We start from the raw sequence: 14,181 nt of genomic DNA, 5'->3' as shown, positions 1-14,181 counted from the left end.
TGATGGGGATGGCCCCTCACTGGGAAAAAGAAAGTTGCCACAGGTCCAAGTGTGCTCAGACCACTCGTGCTGTGACACCACTCCTAACCTGTGTGTTTTTCAGGGTAAGATCTCAAAAATCATTTTTGTAAACAGGAATGAGTTACCTTGCAGCTGGGATTACGTGAGGACAGGCACACGTCTATCTGTAACAGCTCCCTGAGTGAGCAGTAGCTGATAAAATCCAGGGCATCTGCGGCACTTCAGCTCTGTGATATGCCCTTGTAGGCAATAAAATAACTTTTATAACCTTGATATTCTGTGGTAGGCCCTGGCTCTTTTTATTCATGAAAGGGTAATGAACAATGAGCTTGCTTTTTAATGATACCTTGTCATGTTTTATAATAGTACTTCCAGGTGATTGTTTCTAATTCTTAATTTACTGAAGGCCATGCATCGGTAATCATCCATAGCAGGAGGAGAAGACCACAGAGTAGTTCCGAGGCCCATACATTTGCTCACACACCTTTGTCAGGCATGTCATAGATGGACTTGTGTAGTCTATATGGGAGCAGGAGCCTGATGCAGAGGGAAATGGCAGTTACAGCAGCATATTTTGGATACAAAGGGGATGATTGCTGTTGCTGTAGGAGAAAAGGTGCCTTCTATAATGTGTGCCACAGAGACAGGTGTGGTATCAAAGCAAAATAACAAAGATGGCTTGCTCTTGGCTGTTTCTGTGGCTGCCTGATCCTCAGTTTTGGAGGTTCTCTTCTACTGGAGGAAGAGGAGGGAAGAAAAACGTTCTTCACTGCCACATGGTACCTCTTGGCAGTAATGGACTGTTCTGCTGAAAGCCGTAACACCTCTGAGTTTTGGAGCACTGGAACTTGTAGGATGTCTGGAAGCATTCAGAAAGGTTTAGGAGAAAACCCCTGTCACCCAGTGTTCGCTATGGGCAGATGGTGACAATTTAAATACTTATGTAGATTTACATGTGCCAATGACCTTCTCCGGAACTACAGACCCTGTTGTGTTAGAAGTGATTTGTCAGAAGTGTGTCTTGGTGGCATGAGCTGTATGGTGGAGTGTCAGTAAAACAGGGCCACTAATGAAAAGCTATGCAGAGGTCACTGGAGGCCCTTATCTGTCATGGTCCATGTGTAGTCAGTAGAGAGAGAAGTTGGGCTCAAGCAGAAGCTTGATATGGCTGTTCTGCATGCCCCATAGGACCTCACTCTTGACTGACTGTACAGGGAGTTCAGTGTAAGGAGTTTTCCTAAACGAAAGTTAACTTGTGTGAATCTCCTGTTAATTTTGTGAGTTCCTAAGAACCTACACTTCTTTAGTAATGTCTCTGTGTCTCTTTCAGGGGTTGGAATGGGCATGACTGCTCCTGTCTCCTGCTGAAGATGGCTCCTTACAGCAGAATGTGAAGGTCTCTCTGCGAATCCCAAGCCAGTTTCAAGCCAACCCTCCTTTTCCTAGCGATGAGAGCATTAAGATTGAAGAGAGACAGGAGATGACCATTTATTCCACGTAAGGAACTCATCCTGGGATTTCCAGTCCCAAGTGCTGAGGTCTCTGGTGTGCTCTGGAGAGCAGTGTTGGTCTTACCCGGTGACTTGCTGGACAAGGGATGGCATGTGGTAGAAGCAGATGGAGGGGTCTTTCTAGACTGGAGACAGGTGTTTTATGTAATCTCTTGTCATTGGTCATGCTGCACTGATTTGGAATATGGATTTTTTTTTTCCCCCCACTTTCTGTGCTCAAGATGGTTCATAGTCATCAAGAATATCCTTTAGTATCGTTTGCATCAAACTGCAGGTGTCAGCTGAAGCCTCATTTTGATGGACTTGTGCCAGAATCCATCATAGAAACAATCAGCCATCAAATTGCTTCAAATCACCTTTGAATATCTTCGTCTATTGACTGACAGCCTGGACTCAAACTAGCATCACAATAGCAATAAGCTCTTCTTCTTGTATGTGCTCCTCCCTCCCTGCTTGAACTACTTTGTCTTCCTCTGAACTGTCTGGCTCTGCCCTTGCCTGCAACTGCTCCCTGACCTTTGCTGTGGGCGTGGGCCACTTCTGTAAGAACAGGCTGTTTTGTCTCAAACCCTGGCTGGGGACGGGGCTGTGAGATGCAGGCTGGTGGCGAAAACAGTTCCTGTTGGTGGGAGGTCAACATAAAACAGACTGGTTCCAACCCTCCCCTTTCAGATAGCATTGTGGGCTGTAATTGCTAACATCCCTGTTCCTATCTCCTCCTTTCCTTGGGCTGGCCAGTGTTTGGCTTCCCTTTTTGATCTGGCTTCCAGCAGGTGATTGTTCACACCACATGATTGTTGACAGCACTAGTGTAAGGACTGCAGGCTGAGCAGACGTGGAGATAACTTTGTGTTCAAAGAAGCTATTCCTCTGATATGACGTTGATTCAAAGGGCGGACACATTCTGCTGACTGCTATATGTGGGTCTGTTTGGAGGGGTACTGTTTGGGGTCTACCAATGGATTAGTGTACCCTGGCTGTTTAACACTTGAGACTTAATCTACTACAAAGTGTGGTGGTTCATAGAGAACAGCACCTGCATGAGTGCATGCCAGCAGGGCCTGGACCAAAATGCATGGCTAAGTATGTTGTGGCTGTATATTGTTCTCCCTCTCTTCCTTTCTGGGCTTTGTAGGACTGATCAGCACCTCTCAATGTTTGATTATTTTTGCAGGCAGTTTGGTGGCTATGCCAAAGAGGTGGATTATGTGGACTATGCTGCCAAGCTGAAGTCTGCTCTGGGAAGTGAAGCTGCATACCGCAAGGATTTCTACTTCTGCAATGGTTATGACCCCCCCATGAAGCCTTATGGGCGACGCAATGAAGTCTGGTTTGTTAAAGAGTGAGCGTCTGGCTCCTTGTGATCCTGACTTGCACTGATAACCCCCCTTACTATATCCCTGTCCTCTTAAAAATAAACTAAAAATTTAGCAGACACAGAAAACCATCATTTGCTTTCTCCACACCTGTGCCTTGGTCTTTAATGGACCAGCCATTTTAGCAGAACACTGCAGATGCCCCTGACGGTCCTGCTCCTTCGTTCTGGACCAGGTCTTCAACGACACAGACTCTTGTCGTCCGTCTGTGGTTTGCATTTATCTCCCTCTTGCTCCAGACTTCAATACCGAGACAGTCAAAGTACTTAATTAGCAAGACTGGTGCCTGACAGAGGAGTCTCATGCAAGTGCCGGCAGACTATTAGTCTCACCTGAGGCAGACAGAGGAACTTGACAAAAGTGTATACAGGGTCTTTTTTATCTTCTTGAGCTTGCTGCAGCTGTAAAATGCTGCCTTTATCTGTGCCTTACCAGAAACAGGGACATGGGCATTGCTACCAACACAGCGCAGTGAAAATAAGCATCTTTTACATTGACTCATAGTGTGTAGGAAAGCACCACTTCTGTCATCTGACTGAGAAATAATGTCATTTAGAGGAAGATCCAGGTTTCTGTTTGCAGCTATCCTGTTTGAGGTGAGACATTTTGGGGTGTGTTATATCCTGATCTCAGCTAGCAGCTGGACAATGTGATATGGAGACACCAGGATTGTTTCCTTACCTTTCTGTTACTGGTGTGTAATGTTTCTTTAAAACTAGCCTACACAAGGGCAAGGCTGAAACGTGTGTGGTAATCTAATTGAATCAGAAAAATACAGGCTATGTATCTGAGGATACATTTGAAGAATGATGAACATCTAGTGGAGCTAAATCTTGCGTGGCTGCAGATCTTGAAAAAACTCTCCCATCTTAAATCGTGTTGGTTTCTGAAGGGCCACTCAGAGCACTTGTCTTCTTTAAAGGAAAACCTGGCTGTTCTTGAAAACAGGGATTTACTTCAAATAGTGAGTAGCCTTTCAGAAACTCCAAACACAATAGTAAGGTGGGGTCTTGTTTTAGAAAGACCAGCAATGTTTAACTGTTAGGGCATCAAATCAGCATTTTAGCTGTAGGCTCTGCCAGGGAGGCAGCAGGATGCTGGCATTGGGAATGTGCTTACTAAAAGAGATACACTCCTCTGATGCTTAAATGCCCCAAAGTTCAGGTGCTTTCCAGAAGCCATTTTTCCCCCCAACTTGGAAGAGAAACTTGTCAGATGGTGTCCCAGCATCCGTCCAGTCAAACTATTTGACATGTGCCTCCTTTCTCAGAACAGATCTCAGCAGTAAAAGGAGAAAAGCTGATCTTGTTGTGCTTTCGTTTTCTTTTTTGCGGAGTCATGTAAAACCTTTGCTGTAGACCTCATGAGAGAGTTTCAGTCACCTGTGTGCAAGACCAGCTGGTCAGGATGGGTAAAAAGAGAAGATAACATTTAATTTTCAAAAACCAACGGAAAACCTATTGCCATATAGAGGAGGAAGAACCAAAAGGGAATTCAAGACAGATAGTGAGTTAAGCTTTTGAAGGAGTTTTTAAGGAGCAAAGGTCCTTCTAAGGCCACCCCTGAATCCAAAGGCACCCATTCATGTCCCAGATTATTTTTACCTGTATGGGTGAAGTACAGAAGGGCACAATGCTACCTGGTTTATGCATTCCTAGGTTCATTTTGGAACCGTATCCTGGATACAGTCCTTTCTGGGCACTGGTGGTGAATGTCCTACAACAATCAAAATCCTGAAATTTCTCAAAATTTCTCCTGTGAAATCTCAGATGTTGGCAAGACCAGTAACAAGCCTGGTATGAACAGAGCTGCATATCTCAGCAGCATTTTTCTCTCTCTCTTTTTTTTTTTCTTCATAATATGCTTCCACTCTGAAGTTAGAATGAGAGCTTCTGACCCAACAGTGGGAGTAATTGCGTTTGTGCAGCCCTGCTGCTGGCCCTTTGCGTGCAGTTGTCAAGGTACAGTTTCATAAACAATGTTAACTGATACCAAAAGCTTATGACAATTGAATTGCCTTTTCTGTACATGCAAAGATGCCTGTGTACTCCCTACATTTCCTAGAGTTTTTAAATAATAAAATAGTAACACTGTGATTTACAGTTTCTGTGCTGATCGTTGATTTGTTGAACTCAGTGGGAGTTGTTGGTTTGAAACACTTTAGGTTGCCAGTTTATCTTTCTGTTTGGGGTACTAATCATGTCACAGCCTCAATAAACAGTCATAATACTTTTTCCAATAAATTGCTACTTTGTATATCCTGTTTTGGCCCTACATTGTCTGGCTATGTGAGATGGGAGCTGATGAGGTAATCTTCTCGTGGTTCCAGCCATTGAGAGGCTTTGACCGATGTACTTGTGTTAATGTAAAAACAAGGGAGCCTGCTCACCCAAGGAAAATTGTGTGTTTGCTTGTGAACCTCGTTGGCTGGGGTTCATGGACAGTGTTCAGGAAAATATTTGTGACTGATTTTCAACATGACCTACTATCCAGAAATGTTAGACATACTGTCATGTTGAGGTCCATCTAGCTCAGTGCCCTACTGCCAACGATGGGTGCTAGTGAACACGTGAAACATTACAGGATCAGTGCTGTTGTGGGCCGATGACCTCCTCTTAAGTATTTCCCTGTCTCTAGCACAATGTGACTCAGGGATTTTGTGCCTGATGGACCCAGATAGATTTTTTACCCCATGCATTTGTCTAGTTGCTTTTTAGACTTAAGGTAAACTTACTATCCATGGCATCCTTTCATCCTATGACAAGGAGTTCCTTGCACATGGAAGGGCAAAAGTACTCTTTGGGTGAGGGTTTCCAGCAGGTCGCCTCTACTCTGTAGGCAGCTGGGTCAGCCAGCTTTCTGATATGCCTCAGACACTGCAAGTGCATGTTTGTTTGAACAGCCAGACTCACTGTTGACATTAAGAGGGTTTCCAGCTGTCTCTTTGTGTTGCAGCCAGGAGTCAGAAGTGCACTCTGGATTTTGATCTGATGCCAGCTTGGTCAGCTGGTCCTTTACATGCAATTGACTCCTAAACTGATAATAAACCCCCTCGAAAACGAACAAAAAAGAAAGCTTTTTTTCTATCCCCTCCAGTATTCACCAAGGGATAATAGTGCAGCAAATTGCCTAGAGACCTCCTTACTTCTGTGCCTGCACAGAGCCCTTTTCTGTCTCAGGCAAGTGCTGAAACGGGGATGTTTTGATGCTCTTCTGATGTTCGATGGGACATCATTTTGTTAACTGTTGTGTGTGGATTTAAGAAGATGATGCAGGAGAAACTGGAAGATGGGCATTTCTTCTTGCTTAGGCACCTTTTTGCTGTCAGCAGCTGTCTTGCTGGGTTGTTTGGATGCAGTGGCTGTTGGCAGTGAAGGATACGTGACTGCCCATGGCCCCTCTCCCATAACCTCATTAGACGATGGGACATCTTCACGGCTGCCTTCTGAATGGGCTTAGGGGGGTGATGGCCTTGAGAATTATCTCTGCCTTCCAGAGACAGGAGTGGCCTTGCTGCTAATTTGCAGTGCTATGCAAAGCATTGGTGTGATGGTGATAGGATGAAGTACAGCTGTGACTGGATATACCGGCTTCCTAAACTACTCCACTTGTTGGTAACGTAGTCTATCAGAGTTTTCCCGCTGGCCTCAATGGTGGCAAACCATATATATTTTTATATGTATGTACATATGTATGTGTATAGATATATACATATGTGTGCATGCATGTATGTGTGTTTGTATAGTGTATATGTAGGTGCCTCCAGGCACCCTGCTTTCATCTGTTGGCTGGCTTCTGCCATCACTGGATAACTTGCTAATGTGAACACAGCCACAGGGCGAACACTTGCAGACCAAGATTTTAAGTCTGCTAGAATAAGAGCTTTGTTAGCTTCAGAAAAATAATTTATTTTGTAGACACATGCCTAAATATATCTTAACACTGCATTAAGAAGACGACAGCCTTTATGAAAGAGCTAATTGGTTAAGTTGTCCATATAAATCTGGCCAGACTTATAATACTGTAGTCACTTTGAGGATATGGGTGATTTATGGTGAACAGGGAAGTAACATCATTATTTCCCCATTTTCATCAATCACCATGGCAAAGGGTGCGTGAGCAGCTATTGTGCTGGTCTTAGCAAATTTTCTGCTTTGCAAGGCTGCCTAAAGGCGATGGGACAGGGGATGGTGGCTCCTAGCTCATGTCGTCTCTCCTGCTGTAATTACAATAATACCTCTTACAATAGCACTCTGAGTAGTGACTCTCTTTCTTCTGTGACAGCATTTCAGCCATGTTGAACTAAAAAAGAAATGCATCTCTTTTAATGGGACCATAAGTAGCTTTAGATATATAACACCTCTATAAAACTGCTTGGCAACATGATTTATTAGAGCGGGATCAGTGCTAAAAGTAACTTCTCTGACAGTAATGGATGAAACACTTTCAGTGTAGCTACCCTGTCTCTGCTTGATGCCTATGCCAACAGCAGGCTGGTTTTGTCAGCTCATTCATAATCTCGCTTTGCTCTCAGTAGAATTTTTTGCACAAGACAGGTTTCAGCCTTGGCAGATGCTTTTTCCTAGTCGTCTGTGGGAGCTGCTGCAGAAGATCGGTCAGTGCAAATGCTGCTTGATTCCTAAGGTGCCGTCTGTCTAATTCCACATCCAGACTCTATGCCTAGATGAGAGTTGGGTGCATGCTGCTCACTTGCCCCTCACTGCTGCCCATCCCATCCCATAGTTTCCACAAGGGGAAAGTGGAGTGAATGAGGTGGAAGGAGCTGCACTGTTCTTAGGCTGAGTGTCTGGCTGTTTGGCAGCCCAAGGTTCTGAGGCAGCCTCAGGCATAACTTCTATGCAGTCCCACTGAGAAGACTGGGTTGAGGAGCCTGAATTTTAGGTACAGATTTTTCAAAAGTACAAATGGTAGTAGAAGATCCCAGAAACTACATCCTTAGAGATATCACTGGGATTTAGGTGTTTCAGTGTCTTTGAGGATCTGTATTCTCAGGCGTATAGATGAACTCCCTGCCATGTACCAAGCACAGGATGAGGCCAGTGTCTCCTGTTTTTCATTCTCTGCAGCCTGGCCTGCAGTGTGCACTTAGTGCTGTGGCCCTTCTCCCACTTCGGGACCCCACAAGCTGATGCAGCTGGACGTCGTAGCCTGTGAACTTCTCACCAACTCTGCTTGCTTTGTGGTATCAAGAAGCAGCAGAGATGCTCGGGAGCTATGAGGCCATCAAGAGGCAGCTGATGTGGAAAAGCAGTTCCTCAGCCACGTGCTGCAGCAACCTGACCTGCATCGTGACTCAGATGACAGCATGACATGGGGTGTGGAAGTGTGATGTTGGAAGTGTCACCTGATGCTGGGGCTCCTTGCGGTGGGACAGCAAAGCCCACACCTGTGCTATGCAGGCAGCTGCATCACCCGCCCTGCCCCTACTTGGACTTGGAAGCTAAGTGGTTTGGGGTCTGAGGTGTGTGTTGGGGAAGCATCTTCTTCAGCACATACCTCTGCTATGCCAAGAGAAAACAAGCATTGCCATGGCAACTATCCTCCCTTGAGTATTTTTCCAATCTTTGCTAATCTTGTTCAATTTTTTTATTTTTGTAGCCCTAGTGTTTAATTTAAGGCCTTTCCTAATTGGAATCCAAAGAAGCAATTGGAGCATCTTCTGCCATTAGGCAAAAATAGTCACCTTCCCACCGAACTGATGAAGTACAAGATCAACAGAATTGACTCCTGCTGTGAGTAAGAGAGGAGAGGATCTGAAATTTGAAATGCATCGTACTGAAACAAATGAAACAAATGAAAACTTTCACCCAAAGCCAAGCGTTGAAATAAAAGGTAGTGTATGGCATGACAATTTTGGGCACATTTTCTTGCTGGCAAAGCTTTCTTGCTGTTTAATCACTGATTGCAGAGTTTCTCAATCCTCTTTATGACTCAGCTTTGCAAAGGAACATCTTTCCAAATCAACATGTACTGGCTCACTGAAATCTCTTTCATGAGATGTAATATTGTTTAGCCAGGGTAGTTTGAAAGGGACATTTACTGCAATGGTGTTCATTTGGGGTAATAAGTTCATCTAAAACCGTACCTGTCATTCACCAATGCCTTTATTCCACCTGCATAATGATACCAATGCCTAGGAAACCTGAACTGGAAGGGAAGGAAAAAGCCTGTGGAGGGTGTAGGAGGGAGGAGGTTGATGCCCCTGTTGTGCTGTCTCAGGGAAGGGTGGTGTGAAGGTGAGTTGGTTGGACATGGTGCCCTGGGTGCTCCATAACTCACGTAATGGCCCTTTGCCTTGGCAGATTTTGGAAGGGGACACTGTCAAACCCGTCTCAGAAAGGTTTATGCTGTGATGGCTGCAGCACAGTTAAATATAGAAGAGGAATCAGAGATGCCTCCCAACTTCTCCAGCCCTACATTGAGCCACACCATGTCTTCTGCCTACAGCAAGGCCCAGGGAACAAAGATCTCCCTGGAAATCCCCAACATGACTCTCCTCCAGCTGTGTTGCCAGTTGCTTTGTGCAAGACTTTGGTAATCACCTTTGTGGAGAGCAATGCTCTTCCTCTGAGGACATCCTTGTTCTTGCTTCCCAGGAGGGTCAAAATCCTGAGCTGCAAGAGCAGCTGAGACTACTCTGAGCACCCGTCCATGCCCCAGGGGAGGTAAAAACAGAAATGTGCGTTTTATGTGATACCACGTGTTGGGAACCTGCCCTAAACCACCCCCCAGTTGGGAATCTGCCCAGGCAACTTCAGAACAATGAAAGCAGGGCTGCAGGTTTTGGAGTGCTTGCTTGATCTGAGTCGGGGTACACAGTCTGGAGCAGATAGAGCTGGGAAAAACTGGTATGGCTTCAGGCACACAGGGTGCCCAGGGATGGCTTTGTTCTTCCCAGGTGTATTTGTTGGTCTGACTGACTTAATACCTATGTAGCTTCACGGCTTTCCTATCTCCCTGGGCATGATGGTGGCACTGGTCATCTGCCTCTGCTCCCCACTTTGCTCCTCAGTTGCACCCTCCAGGCATGGTCAGTATCAGCTTTTTAATGGTTGCACGGAAGATCTCTCTGCATCCAGAAATGAAGGCCAGGTCTTGCACCAGGGGAGTTGTTTGTCTGGAGAAAGCTCTGCACAGAGCTGGTTTGTTAACAGTCAGCAGGAGTTCATTTATTTTATGTTGTGATGGTGCTATTTCTGAACAAGAGAGAAAAATGAGAGGTTTTTTTCTGTAGCATATGATTTCAGTTTTGGCTTTTAAACATTTGTTGATTTTGAATGGAAGCCCAGAATGCACAGAACGTAGCAAAACTTGCGTAGATATGGGCAGGGATTTTTGTTTCACCTTTCAAGTTACTCCTGCTTGTGATGTTATGACAGTAGCATTTGAAAAGCCCTTGGATATTTTCCCTTCCCCTGGAAAGAAATATGTGAGAATAACAATCCTGAGGAAACAGTGGTTGCAGCTGCTTCCAGATAACTGTATGGAAAGCAAAAAACTATGACCGGGCACACCAGGGATATGAGGCAACTGTCCTGGGAATGGTCACCCAGCCAGAGAGTTTCCCAGTGACTGCAGCTCCCTGTCCTGGGAGATGCAGAAGAGGGATGAATGGGAGCTCCCCAGACAATCTTAATGCAAAGATAAATACAATTGTTTTCCAAAATGTTTCATCCCATAATCTGTGAATCTATTTATCATAAATAGCTATTCAACAGCCCACTGTTATAACAAACTCTTCTGGAAGGAATCCAGCTCCAGAATTATGACAAGCTAAAAATAATGTCTATTCCCATGGCTATAGACAGGGAGCTGCTACTCAGCAACAAATGGGGCCGTAAAAATAGCCCCTTTGGAATTATTCAGTGTTTGGGACTTGTCATTTCATAGAGGTAAAAATGGATACATTTTGGCACAAAATATGCATAATATGCCTTCACAAATTTATAAATAGCATTATAAAATGATATTTATAATTTTATCTTAAATTGATGCTGAGCAAACAGACAAAACAATCAACAAGAACTTAGCACAGAAGTTTTGTTCTGAGGAGAAGTCTTGGTTGATGGTAACACCTTAGATAACTATAAGACTTTTGCCTTAGAAATGCGGATGTCAAGAGGCCTTCCCCTATCCCTATCCCTGCAACCCCCTTTCCTTTCTTTCTTTAAGCCAGACTTGGGGGAAAATGTTGAAATTAATGCCATCATGGCAAATATGAGTACTTCTAAGCCAAAGAAGTAGCCCAGGGCAAAGTTGTCACCTGACACAAATTAATGCCACAGTTTTGACTCTCTTTAGGAGACAGTTTTCCAAATACATGGCTTTTTATCACTTGGGGTCTCAGGTTTTGCAAATGGAGTCCCAAATGTGATGGAAATCCAGTTGATGAAATGATGCTCTGAGCCAGAACTTGGGTCAGTAGCTGGGACATAAGTTGAATTGGCTCTTAAAGGAGTATTTGGGGACTGTACTCTTTGTCTTCCTCTCACATTGTTCTGCTTCATTCATCTCACTTGCCCTTGCAGCACTGACATGGGGACAAATCATTTTTACCAGTGGGTGATGAAGATGAGGTCTCATTGGAGGCTGCTGGGCATCTTTCCTTTCCCACTTATTGGCTCTCCTGGAAGGGGGCAGATAAAAATGTAAGGGCTTTACATGAAAAAATGTTTCAACATTGGAACGATAATGCAGCAGAACAAAATATGAATAGGAGAAAACAATGATTTTATTTGAGAACAGAACGGGTTTCATTCATTCACGTTTGCACATCTGTACTTACAAGCAGCTGGACGCTGTCATCCAAGTGGTAGTTTACTCTGAGTCAGATTGCCGCAGCCACCACTGATAGTCCCAACTGGGCACTACCCTCCAGAGCAGTGACCCACTGTGTGTGATGGCATCCCTACACAACACCATGCCTTGGAGCTGTGTTTGCATTTGCAGAGCCTCAAGATATAGTGCGTGAGCAGACACAGTTGTCCTGTCCTCACCAGAGGGGATGAGGCAATTTAAAAGCAGGATTTGGTGACAGAGAGGAGAATAAAATGGGCTTCCCAGAAGAGTGCAACAGCACAAGACAGCACCTTCACTGAAACTCTGAGGTTGTTCAAATTGCAGTGCTTTTCTTAGAAATTGGCATTTAAAAAATATTTTTAAAGAAATAAGACATTTTTCTTTGAAAAAAGTCTTAGAACAGTACATTTTAAAAAAATGTTTTCCCACTTTTTCAAATGATTTCACAAATGTCAAATATTTTCTGGGTAAAGTTACGTCCCTCTTACCATTTTACTGAAATTATCAAATAGTTTTCAGGATAACTTTACAACAGAACTAGAGTTTGTTAAAGAAGTTTCTCCAGCCTAGGTATTCCATGGCAAAACCTCAGGCTTTAAGTCCAATAAGGTAGTTTATTTGAGTAGTACAGTGGTAGAAACAGCTTGAGCTGTATGCTTCTGCGGAGGGACCCCAAACAAAGAAACCCCATGGCAATTATACCTTTATAATCTAAATTCCCCACCCCTCTCATGACAGTTTTGATCAGTAGTAATATTAGGGTCTGGAGCCTTCCTGTTCCTCATTGGGTCCCTTCACTTTCTCTACGTAAGCTGTTGCTTTTCTTATCTCTAAAGTTGCAGCTTCTGCTGACAAGTGTGGTGGCCTTCCTTGCTTCCTTATCTTTCAGCTCGAACCATCTCTGGAGCTTCCTTTTACTTTAACTAGGTAAAAGTTCAGCATATCTAGGTGAAAGTTCAGAGCTTGCAGCCTAAGGCTTCAGCAAGTTTGGCTACCAATGCTTAGCAAGTTATACTAACCAATTAATGACCTTTATTTCTTAACAGCCTCACATTTCTGGTTCTTTAGGGGGTCAGGAATATCTTGGTCAGAGAAATCAAGGAGTAGACAAAAATGTCAGTACTGTTCTTTGATGTTTTCCCACTTCTTGCTAAAGCAAGAAATATTGCCTGTTAACGTGATAAAAAGGAGTGAGGCTAGCAGGAGATTTATGCCCTCCTGGAGTCATGATGTGCTAGCTCTCCTCCAAGTTCTCTCATGCTATTTCCATGGCAACTCCATATAATGATAACTCCCACTGATTTTCTTCTTTTATCTGTTATTTTAGTCCCAGATAGTGATGGAGCTGAGGCACACTTTTCTATGACACTATTTGATGCCCATCAGCAACCAAAGTAAATAATGTCCTCGTTCTTCAGACCTTTGGGAAGTGGAGTTAGTTCACAGCACTTTCAGGAACTCACCTGCAGAGCTGGACAGAGCTGAGACAGAAAAATCAGTGCTACAGATGCTCGGAGGAAGCTGCAAAGGATGAACTCCCACTGTCAGCACAAGGTGACAGGAGTACATCCCACTCCTGCCTTTCTCCTCCCCTTGGCCAGGGTACCAGTTGGAGGGTAAGTAGGAGGCCACGGTGTAACAGGAGGATGGATGATTTGGGTGCAAGTAGCTACATCTCAGCTGTCCTACCCACAGAGACAGGAGATCTCTCTGCCTGGCTAGGAGATATTCCCATTCCCCTTGCTCTCTGTTCATGATGGTAGATCTGGCCCAGCTCACAAGACAAGGATCAGAAGCTTCTCCCAGGCAGTGCTGCAGCTAGAGAAACTTTGATCAAATGCCTCTAAACCATGACTTCCTTCCTCTTATGAAATCTCAGCAGCAAGCCGCTGCTGGCTGTTTTTATATAGCAGAAGTGGCAGGCATACAGCTTGTTCTGGGAAACGTGCTTGCTTCATCTAGCTAACTGGCCAGGATAAGGCAAATTGTCAGGACTGGGATGGAGAGTCCACAGAGAGCCTGGAGTCCAGCTGCCAGCATGGGCTGCACCCATCTTCTGTGCCTGGGCTGCAATTCAGTCAATTCAGTCAGAGTGGACAGGGCAGTCTGAATGTGAAGGCCTATGTCAGGTATCCCTTACTTCACATCCTGAGAATATCCAGGTGTTTTGGCTCTCCTCATGTTTTCCTACAGATTCCCATTTAAGGAAATGATCAATGCTAGCTGAAAGACACATTCCTTCAGGAAGGGACCTTAAATCCCACTGATTTATGCTTCGTAGTAGTGCACCTTCTGAGTAACGCTGCTGCTCAGAAGAGCTGTCCTACTCTTAGTCTTCTCTCTCCTGTAAACCAGCTGTTGGTAAGAGGTTTGCTGAGGCTCAGGTTGTTTTAATAGATGGCGAGGCTAATTATGCACAAAGTTATTCAATTCTCTGCACCCAGAGAGATTTG

At 44.5% G+C, this 14,181-nt stretch overlaps 1 protein-coding gene across 1 annotated transcript; it reads left to right on the top strand.

The window, feature by feature from the left end:
• Positions 1–1,351: 1,351 nt before the first annotated feature.
• On the top strand, positions 1,352–2,878 carry LOC104275169 (heme-binding protein 1-like; the record flags this gene model as incomplete). The annotated part of the gene is given in 3 exon segments (XM_009871048.1): positions 1,352–1,379; positions 1,381–1,518; positions 2,707–2,878. Coding segments are annotated over 3 exon segments (338 nt in total), but the record flags the coding sequence as incomplete, so codon positions are not given.
• Between the last annotated feature and the right edge of the window lie 11,303 nt (positions 2,879–14,181).

The sequence above is a fragment of the Apaloderma vittatum genome, unplaced genomic scaffold, assembly GCF_000703405.1.
Source record: "Apaloderma vittatum isolate BGI_N311 unplaced genomic scaffold, ASM70340v1 scaffold22280, whole genome shotgun sequence".
NCBI lineage: Eukaryota > Metazoa > Chordata > Aves > Trogoniformes > Trogonidae > Apaloderma > Apaloderma vittatum.
Note: the sequence above shows the minus strand (reverse complement) of the source record. Positions and strands in the feature narration are given on the sequence as shown.